Genomic DNA, 13,503 nt, shown 5'->3' on the forward strand with positions numbered 1-13,503 from the left:
CTTAGTGAAGAGAATGGGGGAGATGTGGTAGCGCTCCGCTGCACAACAGATGAAGTTTTGAGCCAGGTGGCGGGCAGCAGCTGTTGCATATTGGTTAATCAGAGGGGTAATCGTGCCAGGCAGCAGAGCTCACTCATATGATATTGATGACTGATCCTGGAGGATAGCGCAACATTATAGGGATGGGAAACCCCATTGATTTGGTATAGCTCCTGGTTGTGTTGGCACAAAAATGACACGGACACAAGAAAGAGTTTGGTTTCCATGGGTTTTCCTATTATGGCACTGTAGAAGCTGCCTAACATATTTAATATTACTCATATGAAATGCTGCCTACTGTAATTTAGAATCACTGGTGGTAGGGCATGAAAATGATCCTTTTAACCCTTTTTGTTCCTATCCCTAAAGCAGTCAAGAGTCAACTGTGTGTGCCATTATGTAGAAACTTATTCACATTTCATTTTCACTGGAGGAACGGTGTAATGACCGATAATCGAGCATGCGCTGTCTTAAGGCTCATTGAGACGGGACGAATGCACGACACTTGTCCCCGCACATACACACTCTCCTGCTGGACGGGAGCTAGTATCGCTAACTCACAGCAGGCAGCTGGAGATTTTCTCTCCTCACACTCTCCTGCCCCTCTCCATTCACTTAACAGAGCGACCATTCAGCACTGAACGATGATCGTTCAGCTCATCATCCATCGTTTATGCAGCATAAACAATGGACGATAAGCTGAACGCTGGTCGTTCAGTGTAAATAGGAGCCGTTTAGTATTGAACAGCCGCTATGTTAAGTCAATGTAGAGGGGCAGGGGAGCGAGGAGTGAAATCTCCTGCAGCCTCCCCGACCCACCGCTGGCCGCTTTGTGAGCGAGCCAGCGATACTAGCTCCTGTGCAACAGCATGGGAGCGAGGACACACAGGGACGAGTGTCAGGCATAGTTTGCCTGACATTCTTTCCCTCTAAATGGGTCATTAGTTTCGCTAGCGCTGCTGGTTCCAATGCATGCTTCTGCATTTGCAGTGGCGTTTTCGGCTGAAAAGTTTGCTTCGCTCCCTGCCCACACCCATATGACTATATACATCCTAACCCGAGCGGTTAGGATGTATGCATGTATATATAGACGTCCACAGCACATGTTGTGAATGTAGAGGGCAGCTGCTGTCTTTGACAGCTAACACTTGCCCACTACAGCAGCAATCAAAAAAAAAAAAAAAGTAAAAAAAAACAAAAAAAAACAAAACAACGTTTATTCTAAATACAAAAAAAAGAAACAAAAAGTAAAACACACCTTTTTCCCAGTCACATCGAATAACAAAACCCAAAAATATTTCTATCATCACATCCATAAAAAAGGTCTAAATCATTAAAATATGTTAAGACCCCCGTGGTGAAAACCATCAGAAAGATACTTAATGCCAGAATAGTGCTTCTTTTGGGCACCCAGTCTCCAAGCAAAAATGGAATAAAAAGTGATCAAAAAGTCTTCTGTACCTCAAAATGGTACCAATGAAAGCTACAGGTTGCCTTGCAAAAAACAAACAAAAACCAAAAAAAACAACACATAAATAAATCCCTATCAATAGAAAAATAAAAGTTATGGGGGTCAAAAGATGACGACAAAGCAAAAGGCATTTTATTTTCCTTAAGTTACATTAAAAAATAAACAAACAAAAAAAACCACACAAAACATAAAATTGGTATCGATACTATTGTTAAAATACAACTCGGTCCCTCAGAAAACAAGCCCTCACGTAATTATGGCACCGCAAAAATAAAAAATTTGTAATTTTCTGAAAGCAGTGCTTTCAGGATTCCTGTCTAAAAGAATATAAATGGGCATTTCTACTCAAGTAGTCAAGTACGTAGGTCTGTTTTATGTATAGAGATATTGGCATTTGTCTATTTGACAACATCAGCCCTTTCTGCAAGTGTGACTATAGGTAATGCTTACATACTAATATATACCTATTGTTAACAAAAGTTTTCCAAATAGTACGGAGCTCCCGGTCATTAACCGTGGAGTCGGAATCAGGGTCCTATTTTGGTGGAGTCAGAGTCTGTAGAACTGGTTATAATGAATTCAATGCAGAACTTGTGACATATTACCTTTCATAGGAATTTAGGAAAGTTTTTAAGAGTCCTATAAATACATGCTCTCTTCATTTAACCCCCATTCATCAAAAACATTGATAACTAGGATATGGAATGTAGGATGGAGCTGGATTGTTTTATCCTGTGGGAGGTTTGTCCGCTGGCGAAATCCATAGAAGGTGCACATGCTGAAAGACGAGCAGCGCTAAGATAATCAACTTTTTTTTTTTTTTTACGCATGCAAATTGATTAATGGGCTAACTCCGTAAACCAGGGGGTTCAGCTAATTTTATTAAGGGTCCTATCCTCAAGATAGGCTGCCAGTAAAAGAGTGGCAGAGGTGATCAGCCCTGGACACCCTGCTGATCAGCGTTGGCCCAGGACCACTGTACTAGTGAATGACCCAGTTGTGTGCCAAAAACACACAATGCAGTAGATTGTGTAAAGGCCCAAAACAGAAGAATATTGCTGCAGCCAGCCTTTATCACTCCAATTAATCCACTTTTATAGATCAGAAGATGTCCCAATAAGATGTAACGTCAGCCCGTTTGTGTGTGGCTGGTCGGGTACAAGCTCAGGCGTTTTAAAATGAAAATAATTTAAAAAAAAGACTCTTTCAAGATACCATAATAAATAATTCTCCGGTGAACATTCGCGCTCTGCATCACATATACCACTGCTGGCAACTGACAGGCGATTTGGCGCAATACACAAAATATAAATAATATAAGTCGCAAATAATCTTTTCGTCCCTGGAATAAACCTTTGTCACTACCATTTCATCCTGACTGGGCAGATATGGGTAGTAGTTGGCCTCTTGAACTATACAGGTATCTCATCTACTTGTTTGTGGCCTACCTCAATAACGCCAAAACAGACTCTCTCAAAAAAGTGGAGTGATTAATTTAAGTAAACTGAAGAAGTCTGCAGACAGAAGGCCGCGAGCTCTTAGAAGCCCGTTCATACTTTCATTGTATCTTACAGTTATGTTTCAGCTGTTTGGCCCAGGGACAACAGGGAATGCCAATAAGCGATCTAGAACCATTCTGGAATAGTGTTATAAACGTAGGTAGAGAGAGGAAGCCGAGGTTCTTCTCCCGGAGGACGTTATTGCAGTAACTCTTCCCACGATATGGGCTTAGAAAACACTTCTCTCTCCAGCCACAAGTCATAGTTCATCTGGAAGTCCTCTGGTAGCTCCACGTGTTGACCAAGGACACTCTGGAGACAGTTGTCTACTGGAAGGAATTCAGGGTTTCGATGAGTCCGATCATAACGACGAGAGTTGAAGCGCTCAATGTTGGCTCTGAGTGCACACTCCTCAGCTTGAAAGTCCCAGGGGCGAGCATCAAGATCTAGGTGAAAGGCAGAACAAGATAACAGAGGGTCTCTGGCTGCCATTTACACAAAACAAATACAATAAATCCAATTTGAATACGACCTACCATTTCCATACGCCCAATCGTCATTGAGACGGTGTCGCACTTTCTGGTAAATGGCCGACATAGTCTTCATGTTGCTTTTTCTCCACTGCCGTCCTAAGTACTTGGTCTGTACCTTCAGTAACTTCAGTACATACAATTGCATCATCGCCTGCTTCACTTTAAGTGCTCTTTTTAGAATAGGAGCAGACTTGAAAACCACAAGCATCTACAAAAGGCAAACAAGATCCATAAGTGATAGCAAGACTCAAAGACACAAACACATGGTACTAAATAGATTAACATATCTAAATCAGCAATGAGAACAGACAGAATTAGCAATAAAAAATAAAAAAAATTCTATGAAATAAAGACAGCTCGTTTTTTGTCCAGAAAAACCTCTGTGGTCCATTTCTGGCTTTATAGGAGTTTCTGCATAGTGACCCTATGTGAAACAAAAATGGACGACTTGAGGTCTTGCTGTTATAGGACATCTGTCAATATCGCTGCGGGTACTAACCCAATAGCACAGCAGGAATGCTGACATGGGGGCATGCTATACATACCGCCCCCATATCTGAGCCCAACCCAGGAGCCCCGAACGCTTTTCAAGCTGCCACAAACCATATGTAAAAATCACCTTGCAATGGTCCAATGGACGGCTAGGGGTCTCAAGCTATCATCAGCAACAAGAGTCAACCCCTCCCCCTGACTGCTAACGTGAAATATTACATAGACTTACATATACATAATAGGGATTAATCTGATTGCCAGATTGGAGTCAGGAAGGAATTTTTTCCCTTAAATAGGGAAATTTGTCTATCACATTGGAGTTTTTTTTGCCTTTCTCTGGATCAATTTTTGAGGGGGGGGTAATAGGCTGAACTGGATGGACGTATGTTGCATACATAAACATATACTATGAACAGTAGGTGTCGGGGATCTTTGACAGCCGACACCCACCCACAATAGCCGCAAATGGAGAGAAATCTAATTAGAGCAGATACTAACCCTTTAAATGCCATCAATTCTGACAACAGCATTTAAAATGTACAGATTGGCGTTCAGATGTTCTAAACAGCCCCTCGGAATGAGATTGCAGGGTGCCATGGCAGCCAGGGGACGTCTGAAGGATCCCAGGGCTGCACTGAATATTTGTCTATTAAGATATGCTTGTGGCATGTCTCAATAGAATTGCCCAATTACAATATAATGCATTATAGGATAAGCATTTTCCCAGTCATTGCATTAAAAAAAAAAAAAAAAAAAAATTTGTAAAAAAAAGTCATATTTATTTAAATTCCCCATTAGTTCCACACCGCGAGTCTCCCAATCAAAAAGTTGTATGCACCACAAAATGGTATCGATAGAAAACTACAGGTCACTTTGCTAAAAAAAACAACAAAACAAAACAAAACCCCCCCAAAAACACAACTATGGGTGTGGTGGTTGTGTTAGAGAAATCACAAATGTTAGATGGCAAAAGAAAGCAACGTTCTAAAAAAGGTACTTTTTTAACGTAGTGCTACATAAAATATATACATTTGGTATGGCTGTAACTGAACTGACCTACAGAATAAAGATGAACTACATTGTTAACGCCGCAGAAACAAGCTCCCCCACCTAAAGCATTATGCTGTGCATTAAATGGTGGCATTGAAAAATACAGCTTGTTCCTGGAAAATGAGAAAAAGTTTTGACAGTGAGAAAAATAAATGAAAATAAAAAGGGCTGCAGCAGGAAGGGGTTAATATGTCGCTGCAGTGAGGTGACCAGTGTCAGTGGTCAGTGCAATGTTATGGCTGATGAGTGCAAGTGCTGCACCACAAATGTTATAGCACCCGAACCGCTGTCTGCAGTCGCAACGCCCTCCTGCAATATTGTAAACGCAATTCTAGTAACCGCAGACCATCGTTATTACAGGCAAGAGATACCCCTGCAATGCTTACTAGTGATAAAGACTTCCAGTCTTAAAGGGGTTGTCTCGTGAAAGCAAGTGGGGTTAAGCACTTCTGTATGGCCATATTAATGCACTTTGTAATATACATCGTGCATTAAATATGAGCCATACAGAAGTTATTCACTTACCTGCTCCGTTGCTGGCGTCCCCGTTGCCATGGCTCCGTCTAACTTCGGTGTCTTCTTGCTTTTTTAGACGCGCTTGCGCAGATCTATCTTCTCCATTCGGCTCGGCATCACCGGCATTTTGGCTCCGCCCCCTTGTACGCGTCTTCGCGAAGCTCCGCCCCCCTCACATGTGCCGATTCCAGCCAATCAGAGGCTGGAATCGGCACATGTGACGGGGGCGGAGCTTCGTGATGACGCATACAAGGGGGCGGAGCCAAAATGCCGGTGATGCCGAGACGAGCCGAATGGAGAAGATAGATCTGCGCAAGCGCGTCTAAAAAAGCAAGAAGACACCGAAGTTAGACGGAGCCATGGCAACGGGGACGCCAGCAACGGAGCAGGTAAGTGAATAACTTCTGTATGGCTCATATTTAATGCACGATGTATATTACAAAGTGCATTAATATGGCCATACAGAAGTGCTTAACCCCACTTGCTTTCGCGAGACAACCCCTTTAACATCCGGAATCAGTTTATAACGTTGGACAAGACTCCTGGAGCCTTTAAAGGTTACGGACACCTTTTTCTTCCTCTTAGATGCCTGTGCTTTGGGCTGACGATCATTTTTGCAATAGGTTTAATTAAAAGTGTTGCAGCTTCTACACATCACTGTATACAGATCCGCAGTCAGAGGCTGGGTTTACATAGGACAACTATTGTTCAATTAGTCGCTACAGGGAGTTATTAGCGTATGGACGACCGCAGTAAGTGTGCTTTAAAACAGAGCGATTGTTGTTCGTGTTTGCTGATGCGCACACCTCCCTGCAAAACTCATGGCTTAGTCATTGAAAGAAACAAGTGCCGGTTTACACCAGACGATAATAAATCAACCAGCGACTAGTTTAAGCTGAAACCAAACGACTGGCGACCAATTAATGAATTGTCGCCCGTCACGCTGTTGGTGGCCAAGTATACAAGGAAAGCTATCACTTACAGTTACTCACTAGAGCGATTTGGAGGATAGTTGTTCCATGTAAAGCCCCCCCAAGACTCCTTCACACGGAGTGATAAACCGTTCATATGAGCGATCAATGACAGAATTTGCTTGTGCAGACCTTTTATACACGCACATGAGTCACTGAAATTTCGTTTACCGATCATTCAGTCACTCAAATCGCCATTTACACGCAACGAGTGAACAATGCTTTTATCGTTCAATCACTGGCCGTGTTTACACTGAATGATTATCGTTCAAATTCGCACAATCCAACGATTTATTTTTTGCCATAATGATGGTGTAAAATGGTCCAAAGTCTCAGTAGGCGACCTGTCCGTGAGGCCAGGCCGACAGGTAATTATCTCTCCCCTCCTGCACTTTTATCAGCTAATTTATGACAACCAAGGTTCTTTGCAGGAGGAGAGGAGAGCGCAGAGGGAAACCAACGGCCCTTTTACATGGAATGACCAACGTTCACCTTATTGCTGGATTGTGTAAAACTGAACCCTAATCGTTCAGCAAACACTGCCAGTGACTGAAGAGGAATGAGAGTCGAATTAGTGATTCGCTTATCATTCAATTTATGCAGGCATAAAAATCAATTGACAATTAGCTATTGGGAAAAGGCAGTCATTCTTTATGAATGACTGCCTGTTTACTGTGAATGGAGACGGGCGGCTGGAAGCAATCTCTGGACCACTCCGCCTCCATTCAAAGAAAAATGGTTTGTGTGAACGCACAGGAGTGATAACCGTTGGGACGACTGTCAGGCCCTTAAACACCTGTCAATTGCCCTGTGTAAAAGAACCCTAGTCTATCAGTCCAGCACACCCATGGATCTCCTACTGAGACTTATGCCCCATTTACATGGGACGAGCTGCCGGGCAAACGATGCTCAACAGCTCGCCCCCGTGATGCTCACTTCTGTGCTGTTACACAAAGTATCACTGGCATTGCTCACAGTGCTGCCGGAGTGGAGGCAGAGCGGGTCGGGGAGCGTTCTTCCCCAGTCTGCCTCTATTCACTGTAAGCAGACAGTGGTTCAGCGCAAACAGTAGTTGTTCACTTGTGAATGACACGTTGTTCAGTTTTCCGCATACAGAAACTGAATGACTGAACAATTTTCGTTCGTTCGGTCGGTCGGTCGGTCCATGCGTTTACACGGGACAATTATCTTTCAAATTCCTGCAGGAGCATGGGAATGTGAAGAATTCCGAATATTCAGCCCATGTAAATGAGCCATTAGACTACAGTGCATAGCGAAATACGTAGCTCAGAAGAAATACTATGCCAAATCATTAACCCCTTAAGGACCTAGCTGTTTTGCACCTTAAGAACCAGACACTTTTTAGGAATTTTACCCATGTGTTGGTTTTACTGCCCTATTTTGTTTCCTTTAGCTACCAAAATTATTTTTGCTGCGTTTTTTTCCCACGTGACATATAGGGCGTTTTTTTTTTTTAATAATCTTTTTCACTGACTTTTTTCCAGTTTTTTTTGTTTTATTGGGGGGGGGGGGGGGGGAGCTAGAAAAATGATTTAAAAAAAAAACATTTATAGTTATTTTTTTTAAAATTAGTATATTTATGCTAAAATAAAGTATGGGAATGGGTTCCTCTATTTGTTTCGGACGTTTCGATACATAGTATGAATAGTTTTGGATTACAGGGCGCATACGGGGACGGTTTTGGTTGACGTCGCTTGGGGTTCTTCTCTTTCTTATGTATATATTGTTTTATTCTGTAATTTTGTTTTACTTCTGTAAGTAATTATGTATTTTTACTATCTATGTCCCCCATGATGTCATATAATACGTATGGGGGGTAATTCACTTTTTTTTTTTAATTTTATTTGACACTTTCCCACTGTAGCTGGGGTATCCATATGAGCCCCAGTTACAGGGAAAACATTCCTCCTGTAGTGACATTAGTCACTGGCAGAGATGGACAGAGTCTAGTATGACCCTTCAGCTCTTCTGTAGCAGGGACCCCCGGCGGTCACATGACCCTCCCCCGGCTCCTGCAGTGGAAGAAGCCTTTCCACTTTCACTTTCCAGTACACAGTGCTCATTGAGCGCTGTGTACTCGGAAAAAGGAAAAGGCAGAAAGGGTTAAAAGCCCCTCCTGCCTTCTACCCTGGGTTATCAGCTGTCACTAACAGCTGGTAACCCATCCTGCCTGTCTGATTCATTGCAGAAGGCAGGAGGCTTAAAGCGCTGCTGTAATTTTACTACCGGCTGGGTTTTAAGCCCAGGACCAGGTACCGTAAATTTACGGTGCCTGGTCCTTAGCCCCTTCCCGCTCCATGACGTACCGGTACGTCATGGAGCCGCGGGGTATGTATGAAGAGAGGTTGCGTGGCAACCTCTGTTCATACAGTGTGGGCGTCAGCTGTTTATAACAGCTGACACCCGCGGGCAATAGCTACGATCGGCCACACGATCGTGGTTATTAACCATTTAAATCCCCCGAACGATGTTCGGGGGTCCGCACAGCCCCCCCACGGCGAGATCGGGGGAGCCGTGCAGGTATCACGGCAGCCAGGGGCCTAATGAAAGGCCCCAGGGCTGCCTTACCAGACTGCCTATCAAGCCATCCCCGTGGGGTGGCTTGATAGACTGCCTGTCAAATAGCAGTATGACGTAATGCTATAGCATTACGTCATACTGCAGGAGCGATCAAAGCATCGCATGTTCAAAGTAATGTAAAAAAATATATATATATATATAAGTTTTTTTAATTGTAAAAAAAAAAAAAAAAAAAAAAAAGTTGTAAAAGTTTAGCTTACCCCCCTTTTGCCATATCTATTATTAAAAAATCTAAATCATACAATAAAAATATGTATTTGGTATCGCCGCATCCGTAAAAGTCCGAACTATCAAAGTAGCGCATTATTTTTCCCGCACGGTGAACGTCATTCGAAAAATAAAATAAAGAACTCCAGAAATGCACTTTTTTAGTTACCCTGTCTCCCAGAAAAAAAAACGCAATAAAAAAAGCGACCAAAAATTTGTATGTATTACGAATTGGTACCAATAGAAATTACAGGACATCCCGCAAAAAATGAGCCCTTGCTCAACTACGTCGACGGAAAAATTAAAAAAGTTATTGCGCGCACAAGATGACCACAGAAAATAATTGAAAAAAATTAAATGTCTTTGAAAAAAAAACAAAAAAAAAAAACTATACAAGTTTGGTATCGTAGTAATCGTACCGACCCATAGAATAAAGTTGTCATGTCGCTTTTGTTGCCATTTGTGCGCCGTAGAAACAAGACACTAAAAGATGGGGAAATGTCGTTTTTTTTTTTTCATTTTACTCCATTTTTTAAAAGTTTTTCAGTACATTATATGGTACATTAAATAGCACCATTGAAAAATACAACTCGTCCCGCAAAAAACAAGCCCTCATACAGCGACGTAGATGGATAAATAAACGAGTTACGATTTTTTTGAAGAGGGGGGGGGGGGGGGGAACGAAAATGTAAAAAGAAAAAAGGGGTGCGTTATTAAGGGGTTAATGGGTTAAACTACAAAAATGACAATCAGCCCAAGATATATATACACTTTTTAGTGGAGAAATAAAAAAAGTATCCATAGCCTTTAAGAAGTGCCACATAGAGTATGTATCTGCTGTGGGGAGACACTGTACCTCATATTGTGACCAACAGACCTGCTCTACTAACCATGGTCCTAGAGTGCTTCCACTTTGTCAGCTTGTTCAGGATGCGTAGAAGATTTATGCATGAAAACAAGTTTCGCCAACAAAATCGATTATTATCTCCAGCTTCCTGCAAGACGATTGTGAAGAACAGTAAATAGACATTCAGCGTATTGGATTAGCATATAAGAATCCACCCAATCAGACTTACCAGACTCTCAGCTGTGAGTTCCGGCAGCTCATGGACCACACAGTAGGGGTAGTCAAGAACTGAAATACTACAGAAAAACAACATGATTACTGCCGGTTACCAGAGAAGGAATGTTATAGTCATCTCCCACCTCCATTACCTGTTTTTGGCTGTGATGTATGACATTATATTTTGATTAAAAAATTTCAGAATTAAAGGAATGCAATTTGCAAACACCAAGTGCTGCGCCATATACTCCATCTGGGGAAAGGAGAACAGAGCGTGAACACCTTACATGTGATGGCACACAGAATGAACAAACCTACTGGACTAATATTTGGCAAATACATTACACATTCCCAAAGAGGAAGCGCGGGCTACGAGTGCCAAGAAACATGTCAGCAATGAATATATACATACTGAACCCATTACTGCAGATGTACATGTGTGGAATGTAGACGCTCCCTCAATTTCATCAAAATGTGCATTAAGAACCTCAAATTTGGGGGGGCGTGGCCAGCGACCAACATGGCAAGTCGCACTTGAGAGGAGCTCCCCAGGGGAAAAGCTAATCCTGTAAGAATCCTGACCTTAGGGTGCCGTAATAGGACAAAAAAGTCCTCTAATACCTGCTGCTAGAGGCTGGGATGGAACCGGGACTGATTAGACCCGCCGAGCGTGCTGTGGAGCGGCGTGGACCAGCCCGGAGGTGAGACCGCGCCAACGCCCTGTCTGCTTCCCGCCGCTGCCGACGTCCAGAGTGACAGCGCCGGAGTCTTACCCCGCCGAGCACCGTTCGGAAAGACAGAGCTGCCCTTCTCCTCTCCCTCCGAAAAACAAGCCGACGCTTGCGGAGCTGAACCGTCGGCCCCGGCCGTCCGGGCGGCCGCCTGGAGCCCCCCCTCCCGCGGCTGCGGGGCGAACACACTTACCGTCCCGACTGGGCGCTGCAAGAGGACGTGTGATCCTTCGCTTTTCCGGAGCAGCCACCTCCGAATCTCCTCCCGGATTTACCCCTCCTGCCGCCGCTGTGAGCGCCGCCGCCGGAGTGCCTGAACCCGACCGCGGAGGAGACACAAGCGATCTCTCCTTCTCCTGCTGCAAATCCCCCCTCCCCTCCTTTCCCGCGGGTCGAGCGCTCGCCGTCCCGGCTGGGCGCTGCAGGGAGGCAAGCGCTGCTGTACCTTGAGGAGCAGCTGCCTCTGAGCTTCCTCCCGTGCCCCCCCTCCCTGCCGCCGCAGAGAGTACCTCTGCTGAAAATCTGAGCCCGACCGGCTTCCTTGCCTCCCGGCACACACTGCTGGGGACCGAATAATCACCAACCCCTGCGCTCCTGAGCGGCCGGCGGCCCGGAGACCGGACACCTCCCGAGGGACTGAGATCTCCTGCACCCGGCTGCGCCACCTACTTGCCACCTGAGACAACCCGGCCGACACGAGTTCCGCGGAGGGCCGTGGGCTGACGGTCTGAACGGCCCGACTGACCGGCTGGCGCCTTCTCCCCTGCTGCCGCGAAGACACGACGCACTGGGCCTGGTGGAACAGCCGTCCGGGCGGTCCCGGCGCCTGTTGCTGGGCTTGACGATCCCTGGGAACGCGCTGCTCCCGGCTGTTCGGCGAAACAGAGCCCCCTTGCTGCCGAGGAGAGGCAGAACTCTCGATTCCCCTGCCGCGGTTCGTCTGCCGCGGAGCTGCCGAGAACCGTGACTCGTCTAACCCCCCGGCACTTTCACCACCGCAGTGAACGCAACTCACCACACCCGGCTGGACGCCGGGGGCAAGACGACCCGGAGCCGGCGACAAAATCGTAAGTGGGGACAAAGGTCGGGGGACAACACCTAGCAGCGGCACGCCGCCGAGCTAGACGCCAGGAGAGGAGAAGCCCGGACGGGGAAACCCCATCCCCTCCGAACTAATTTGGACTTGAGCCAGCAAAACATAAAGTACCCCCCCACTCTATGACTCTCCCCTCTGCGGCTCTGTTGAGACCCCCTAACCGCTACAGAGGAGGCCGCTAAGACCCGACGACTATCCGGTTGAGCTACCTGAACTGACCTGAGCCCAAAATAAAATAATATCTCCCCATATTGATAACTCATCTCACCAGTACGCTAAACTCCGGAAGACGATCGAGACTCTGTGACAGTAAAGCCCCCGGAGACAATAACAATCTAAACTCTCTATTAGAACCCTCACAAGCTACCGGATCGGCTAACCAGCCCTATAAGCAAGTAATCTTCTTCAGAAATACTCACACGTTCACATCACCAAAGAAACCGCTTACGCTTTCAGTCAAACACGTTAAATAACTGCCCGTGAACATGAGCACGCGCGCAAAAAGCGGCCCTGCGGCAGAGAGACTGAAAGAATTCTCACGCACTGAAACTCCGGAGCATACCCCTCGAGTGACGCGACCCGCTCAAACAAAAGAAACCGAAGATGCATCTGGGCAGCCACCGGAACCTATAATGCGTCAACTCCTGGAGGCAATTAACACCTGCAAGTCCGCCCTTACAGATAAGATAGAAGAGGTCAAATCAGACGTAGTCCTCCTGAGACAAGATGTACAAAATATGCGCGGCAGGGTGAGGGAGATGGAGGACCGCATTTCGAATGTGGAGGACTCCCTGCGTCCAATCCCCGCAATAGTCAAGAAAGCCATGAGAATAGCGGAATATTGTCAAGCAAAAACCGACGATCTTGAAAATCGGGCGCGCCGCAATAATTTACGCATAATCGGCCTACCTGAGAAGACAGAAGGCTCACAACCAGAACTCTTTGCGGAAAATTGGCTAAAATCATTGTTGGGCGAAGACACCTTCTCTGCCCACTTTGCCGTGGAGAGGGCTCATCGCGTCCCGGCGAAACCGCCACAGCCGGGCGCACCCCCACGCCCGTTTCTAGCAAGAATTCTTAACTGCAGGGATCGTGACGCCGCCCTACGTCAAGCCAGATTAAAAGGCCCACTCAAACACAACAACTCAGTGATATCTATCTTCCCTGACTTTTCTGCGGACTTGCAAAAACAAAGAGCTACCTTTATGGAGGTTAAAAAGAAATTTAGGGATAG

The 13,503-nt window shown here is 45.4% G+C and overlaps 1 protein-coding gene across 2 annotated transcripts in view; it reads right to left on the reverse strand.

Annotated features, from left to right (window-relative positions):
- Positions 1 to 1,620: 1,620 nt before the first annotated feature.
- The window catches only part of STRIP1 (striatin interacting protein 1), a 37,404-nt gene continuing 25,521 nt past the window's right edge, over positions 1,621 to 13,503 (reverse strand). The window contains exons 17-21 of one of the 2 annotated variants that reach the window (XM_066600244.1): positions 10,595 to 10,695; positions 10,456 to 10,522; positions 10,270 to 10,374; positions 3,546 to 3,750; positions 1,621 to 3,455 (exon numbers count right to left, since the gene is read on the reverse strand). In XM_066600244.1, the coding sequence (XP_066456341.1) occupies positions 3,208 to 3,455; positions 3,546 to 3,750; positions 10,270 to 10,374; positions 10,456 to 10,522; positions 10,595 to 10,695 (726 nt within the window). In that variant the 3' untranslated portion in view covers positions 1,621 to 3,207. Of the gene's footprint in view, positions 3,456 to 3,545; positions 3,751 to 10,256; positions 10,375 to 10,455; positions 10,523 to 10,594; positions 10,696 to 13,503 lie in introns of those variants that run through there. The other variant, XM_066600245.1, reaches the window with a different exon arrangement.

The sequence above is a fragment of the Eleutherodactylus coqui genome, chromosome 4 (genome assembly GCF_035609145.1).
Source record: "Eleutherodactylus coqui strain aEleCoq1 chromosome 4, aEleCoq1.hap1, whole genome shotgun sequence".
NCBI classification, from domain to species: domain Eukaryota; kingdom Metazoa; phylum Chordata; class Amphibia; order Anura; family Eleutherodactylidae; genus Eleutherodactylus; species Eleutherodactylus coqui.